Source organism: Cicer arietinum, chromosome 4, assembly GCF_000331145.2.
Source record: "Cicer arietinum cultivar CDC Frontier isolate Library 1 chromosome 4, Cicar.CDCFrontier_v2.0, whole genome shotgun sequence".
Taxonomy (NCBI): domain Eukaryota; kingdom Viridiplantae; phylum Streptophyta; class Magnoliopsida; order Fabales; family Fabaceae; genus Cicer; species Cicer arietinum.
The window spans coordinates 30359856-30366687 of NC_021163.2; the positions used below are offsets into that span (position 1 = coordinate 30359856).

Genomic DNA, 6832 nt, shown 5'->3' on the forward strand with positions numbered 1-6832 from the left:
TTCTTCACTAGGAACCACTTGAAGTTGTAGCACATGACTTATTTTTAATTCTATTCACCTGATTTGTATTAATAGTTTTGCATTTTCTTGTCTAAGCCTAAGCTAAAAACCTTTTTCATTATAACAGGCACATCAGAAGAAGAAAAGAAACGCCTCTTACACTGTGTGGTTATTGGAGGTGGCCCTACAGGAGTGGAATTTAGTGGTGAATTGAGTGATTTCATCATGAATGATGTTTGTGAGCGATATACTCACGTTAAAGATTACATTCATGTCACACTCATTGAGGTGCCTAATTCATATAATGAACTCTATTTTATGTGCAGAGGTTGTTAAACTTTATTGTACTTAACCATTGTGTTAACTTTTTTCATAATTAGGCAAATGAGATACTGTCATCCTTTGATGTTAGCCTAAGGCAATATGCAATCAAGCACTTAACTAAGGTAAACCTTTTGAGTTTTGATTCTGTACATATCAATTTGTCATGATTAGCCATATAGTTTCAAGTTTAAGCTGTGGCACATTCAAAATTTGTATCAGTCTGGAGTTCATCTTTTGAGGGGTGTTGTGAAGGAGGTGCATCCCCAAAAGTTAATTTTGAGTGATGGAACTGAAGTTCCTTATGGTCTCTTGGTATGGTCCACAGGGGTTGGTCCCTCTGAGTTTGTCAAAAAACTGAATTTTCCAAGCTCACCTGGTGGAAGGTATGTGAAGCCACAATAAAACAAATATTTCAATCTTTTGTTCGTTTTCTAATTTAATTAATTATTTTGTTGAATGATACAGAATTGGTGTTGATCAATGGATGCGTGTTCCCTCTGTGGAAGATGTCTTTGCCCTTGGTGATTGTGCGGGTTTTCTTGAACAAACTGGAAGGCCTGTGCTTCCAGCATTAGCTCAGGTTAGCCTTATTGTCTAAACTCTAAATATGATGTTTTGTCAATTCATATGAATAAGTGATCAAGAAAATATCTAAACTAAGCTAAGCCTACATTAATCTATGTTGTCCTTGAATCCAATGAGAAAAATCTCATTAGAGGGTAGTACTATATGCATTACTTGACATTATAGATATATAGTACTACAGAAGTAGGAATGGTTGATTCTATTGGAAAACAAGCAGAGATTCAATAGTTTTCAATGTCCTATATATGAACTGATGGAGAGTATACTTTCTTATGCACTGGTCACTGAATGCAGGTTGCTGAAAGGCAAGGGAAGTTCCTTGTGGAGTTGTTCAACAAAATTGGGAAACAGAATGGTGGAAAGGCTTTATCTGCAAATGCCATCCAACTTGGTGACCCTTTTGTGTATAAACATCTAGGAAGCATGGCATCAGTAGGTGGCTATAAGGCACTTGTAGATCTACGACAGTCCAAGGTACAATGACACAGTTTATAATTCCATCATTGATATATATCTAAGTCACCATGTGGAGTTAAAATAAAAAGAAACATCATTTACTAGCAAAAACAAAAGATAGCTTATGATTTCGTGCTAACATGTTACATGTTGGGTTGTAGGATGCAAAGGGGTTGTCACTTGCTGGTTTTTTGAGCTGGCTGATATGGCGTTCTGCATACCTTACACGTGTGTTGAGCTGGAGGAACAGGTTTTACGTGGCAGTAAACTGGGGAACCACTTTTGTCTTCGGCAGAGACAACACCAGGATATAGGTTGATTTTTAGTTGCAGCAAAGTTACAAAACCCATCCACTTTGTTAACTCATTATTTTGGTTGATTGATCAGCCTATGTATTCTTTTGTTCTTTTTCTGAATTTTCACCTTAAAACATAAACTATATCATATCATAGTATAAAAAAGTTGGATCGACAATTTGTTCTTCCTATTTTCTGAATTCATTGTATAGAACAGGAAGAAATAAAGGGTAGACACTAGAAGCCAAGTGATTGAAGGTGTTTTGTTAACACAGCATTTTCTTTCCAACAATGGAGATAATATATTTAGATATTTTATATTCCATTCATTATTTGGTATAATTAATCGGTAAGTCTTTAAATTATTTGAAAATTTTGAAATATGTCTCTAAACTAAAAAGATTTGTAATTAAATCGTTAAATTAATTAGAGACTTTATTACATCTTATAAAGTAATAATTGAATCTTAAAAGTATATATTTAATCAACAATTCAAGAATCTACGTAATAATTGAACCTTTAAAACATATATTTTAGTTAATAGGTTATTTATTTTATTCATCTTATTTATTAACACTTAATTTATTTGTTTTGCAAATTATTCAGATAATATGGTGATATAAAATGATGGTAAAAAGTTTATATTGACGAGAGATCAATATAACAATTATATAATAAAAAATATCAAGTTCAAGATAATAGATGGTTATAAATTTTTTGACAAATGAAGTTATAACTTCTTTTTACTATAAATGAAATTATAAATTTTAGGTGCAAATTTTTGTACTATTTTTTATTGTTTTTCAATTATAATTAATTGCAAATTTACTTTAATAGTTTAAATAAACAACTTTATATTAAAATGTAACTTTTTTTTGTAATATTACACTTTATTTTACAAAAAAAAAAGATAATTTAGATTTAATTAGTATTCCATCCGTTTCATAATATTAATAAAAAAGCAATTAAATATTTATTTATTTTTTTTGCTGATATTTTGAGATGGAGAGAATATATTTAGAGATTTTTAAATAAGTCATATTCTAAAATAAATTGTAATTTAGTCTCATGATTAATATATTTTTTTAATTATGTCCTTCCGTTGCACTGCAGTTGGTCAATTATTAATCAAATGTAACGTAAAGATCTAATAAAAACATATTATTTCAGAGATCTGATTATAATTTTTTTTAGAGATCTATTTAATGTGATTTTTTTGCTGTAACTTTAGTTTAGTTCATTTTTCACATTGTAATACAGTTTAGGATTTTGTACTGTACACCTCCCCCTCTAATTTTATCTCTTACCTCCTCCCTCAATTTTTTTAAAGACTATTTTGCCCTTGTTTAATTTGTATAAAATCATCTCAAAAGAATTTCCATTCCAATTTCCACCTCCAACTTTCGAAAATTTTGTGAAATTGGAAACTTTCGAAATATAATTATGCAGAAAAAATTACTAATTTCGAAACTTTGGAAAAATACCAAACTTTCGAAATGAAATATTCCAGAAATTTTCGAAACTTTGGATGAATACGAAATTTTCGAAGTGTATTTTTTCATAAAGCTTCAAAAGTTTGGATGAATTTGAAACTTCTGAAGCACATATACTTCGAAAATTTCAAACGTTCGAAGTAATTCAAGTTTCAGAAGTTTCGAAACTTTCAATTTTAAAAAAAAAATCACTGAAACTTCTGAAATTAGATATCAAATTTATTACTATAAATGTATTACTATTTATTACTATTAATTTATTACTATTAATTTATTACTATTAATTTATTATTATAAATTTATTATTATTTATTACTATTAATTTATTACTAACAAAAATGCATTTCAAAACTTTTCATGAATACCAAATTTTCAAGACTGAACATATTTCGAATGTTTTGCATTTCGAAATTTTCATATTCTTCAAAAGTTTCGAAAGTTTCTGTATTTCGAAACTCCCTTGTTCAACGAAACTTTCGAAAGTTTCGTTATTTATGTGAAAAATATACTTCGAAAGTTTCATCATCGTAGAAACTTTAGAAAATCTGGTAAAAACCAGTTTCTGACACGTCCGTGTCTTTCTTTCTTTTTTTTAATAATAATAAAAATATATAATAATAATAATTAATTAATAATAATAAATAAAAACAAACTCAACCCCGCTCAATTTCACTCTCTTTCCATCTCACTCCCTCGTTTTCTCCTATTTTTTCTCTCTCTCTTTCCCTCTCGGGCGAACACTCCCCCTCCCCATTTTTGTTGCTTTTTTTTTTCTTCCTTCTTTTCCTTCCCTTCTCATTGCTTCTTCTCACTCTCTTACAAATTCTTTTGGTTGAGATTTTTGGGTTAGGGTTTGTGTTCTAAGGAAGCAAAACGGTACCCATCTCTTGAGAGTTGTTTATTGAGACTCGTTGAGGTAAATGTACAACTCTAATCCTAGTATGAATTCATAGAAAAATGTAGTTTTGAATAAAAATCTTATTTTGTGCTTAGAGTATATTTAAATGATTTTGATGGTTTCCTAGAGTTAGCTAAACTTTAGAATAAATTTTTCTAAAGTCCTGGAAATATTTTTGATACTCAGATTTGTCAACTGAGACCCTGTCGGCTACTCTGAGAGTTGTTGAAGAGCAAACTTAGACGATTCTCCATAGCTGTGAGTTGACGACGATTATCGTCATAAATTGTTATATAATGATATTTAAACCACTCTCCATAGCTGTGAGTTGTTGAATTGCGTTTTTAAACCATTCTTGGATCAATTTGTGATTGTGTTTATTGATGACATCCTTGTTTATTCCAAGAGTAAAGAAGAACACGAGCGACATTTAAGGTTGGTTTTGCAAACCTTAAGAGATAAACAATTATATGCCAAATTCTCAAAATGTCAGTTTTGGCTAGATAGTGTGGCATTTTTAGGTCATGTTGTGTTTAAGAACGAAATAAGTGTAGATCAAAGTAAGGTGGAAGCAGTCCAGAATTGGCCTAGACCTACCACATTGAAGGAGATTAGGAGTTTTCTTGGCTTAGCTGGTTATTATCGATGTTTTGTGATAGATTTCTCAAAGATTTCATATTCGTTGATTAGGTTGACCCAGAAGAAAGTTGAGTTTCGATGGACTGATGCATGTGAGGAAAGCTTTCAAAAATTGAAGGAGTACTTGACGTCAGCACCTACTTTGGCATTACCTATAGGTGGTGAAAGTTATGCAGTTTATTGTGATGCTTCTAGAGTTGGTCTCGGTTGTGTACTTATGCAACAAGGTAAAGTCATTGCTTATGCATCTAGACAACTCAAGAGGCATGAAGTGAACTATCCCACACATGATTTGGAAATGGCTGCAGTTATCTTTGCTCTTAAGATTTGGAGGCACTATCTATATGGTGAAACTTGTGAGATTTATACCGACCATAAAAGTCTTAAGTATATCTTTCAACAGCGAGACTTAAATTTAAGACAAAGAAGATGGATGGAACTCTTGAAAGATTATGATTGCACAATCTAATACCATCCAGGGAAGGCAAATGTTGTTGCAGATGCTTTGAGTAGGAAATCCATGGGCAGTTTCGCTCATATAGCAGAAGTAAAGAGGCCAATAGTTAAAAAATTTCAAGAAGTTGTGGAAAGTGGAATTCAATTGGAACTTGGTCATTCGAGGTTATTTTTAGCCCACATACAAATTCGTCCAACCATAGTTGATGATATCAAGGAAGCTAAAAGTCAAGACCCATACTTGGTGAATTTGGTAAATAATGTTCAGAATGGTAAAATTTCAGACTTTTCAGTTGATCCTGATGGTGTGCTGAGATTGAAGGCTCGATTGTGTGTCCCAAATGTTGGTGGCTTAAGGAGAAAATTTTTAGAGGAGGCTCATCATTCTTCTTATACTATTCACCCAGGTTCTAATAAGATGTATCAAGACTTGAGATAATGGTATTGGTGGGAATGGATGAAGAGAGACGTAACAGATTTTGTCTCTAGGTGCTTAGTGTGTCAACAAGTAAAGGCTGAGCACCAAAAGCCTGCGGGATTACTTCAACCTATTGAAATACCTGAATGGAAGTGGGAAGGCATTGCTATGGATTTTTTCACAAGATTACCACGAACCCAAAGAGGTTATGACTCGGTGTGGGTGATTATAGACCGGTTGACCAAATCTGCACACTTTTTGCCTGTGAAGACTACTTATACTGCATCTCAATATGCTAAACTTTATTTAGATAAAATTGTCTCTTTGCATGGTGTACCGGTGTCTATTATTTTTGACCGTCGGGCTCAATTTACCGCTCAATTTTGGAAGTCGTTCCAAACTTCATTAGGAACTCGTTTGAAGCTTAGCACCGCTTTTCATCCTCAAACAGATGGTCAATCTGAAAGGACTATACAAATATTGGAAGATATGCTCCGTGCTTGTGTTCTGGATCTTGGGGGTAGTTGGGATCAACATTTTCCCTTGATGGAATTTGCATACAATAATAGTTATCAATCTAGTATTCAGATGGCTCCGTTTGAGGCTTTGTACGGAAGACGGTATAGGTCTCCGATAGGGTGGTTTGAAGTTGGTGAAGCTAAATTAGTCGGTCCAGAATTGGTTCAAGATGCCATTGAAAAAGTTAAATTAATTCGAAATCGCTTAGTGACAGCTCAAAGTAGGCAAAAATATTATTCAGATAAGAGGCGTCGTCCCTTAGAGTTTTTAGTGGGAGAACATGTATTCTTACGAGTTTCACCAATGAAAGGAGTGTCGCGGTGTGGTAACAAGGGGAAACTAAGCCCAAGGTTAATTAGACCATTTGAAGTTTTAGAGAGAGTCGGACCAGTAGCGTATCGCTTGACACTTCCACCGGATCTCTCGGGAGTTCATCCAGTTTTTCATATTTCGATGCTTCGGAAGTATCTTCATGACCCTTCTCATGTGATTAATCATGAAGACGTATAGTTAGATGAAAGTCTATCATACGTTGAACATCCAGTAGCTATATAGATCGCCAAGTGAGACGTTTATGCTCAAAGGATATCGTTTCAGTAAAAGTCCTTTGGCGTGGTCCATCCGGTGAAGAAACTACTTGGGAACCCGAAGAAGTCATCCGTGCAAAGTACCCACACTTATGTTGAAACTCAAGGTTAATGGTATTTATTAAATAAATAAAAAGTCAAATAAATTCGAGGACGAATTT

The 6832-nt window shown here is 33.0% G+C and overlaps 1 protein-coding gene across 2 annotated transcripts in view; it reads left to right on the forward strand.

Annotated features, from left to right (window-relative positions):
• The window catches only part of LOC101502969 (internal alternative NAD(P)H-ubiquinone oxidoreductase A2, mitochondrial-like), a 4617-nt gene extending 2631 nt beyond the window's left edge, over positions 1–1986 (forward strand). For both annotated transcript variants that reach the window (XM_004497885.4, XM_073367027.1), the window contains exons 4-9: positions 128–288; positions 381–446; positions 544–707; positions 790–904; positions 1204–1383; positions 1527–1986. In XM_004497885.4, coding sequence (XP_004497942.1) covers positions 128–288; positions 381–446; positions 544–707; positions 790–904; positions 1204–1383; positions 1527–1679 — 839 coding nt within the window. In that variant the 3' untranslated portion in view covers positions 1680–1986. The remainder of the gene's footprint in view (positions 1–127; positions 289–380; positions 447–543; positions 708–789; positions 905–1203; positions 1384–1526) is intronic.
• Positions 1987–6832: the final 4846 nt, after the last annotated feature.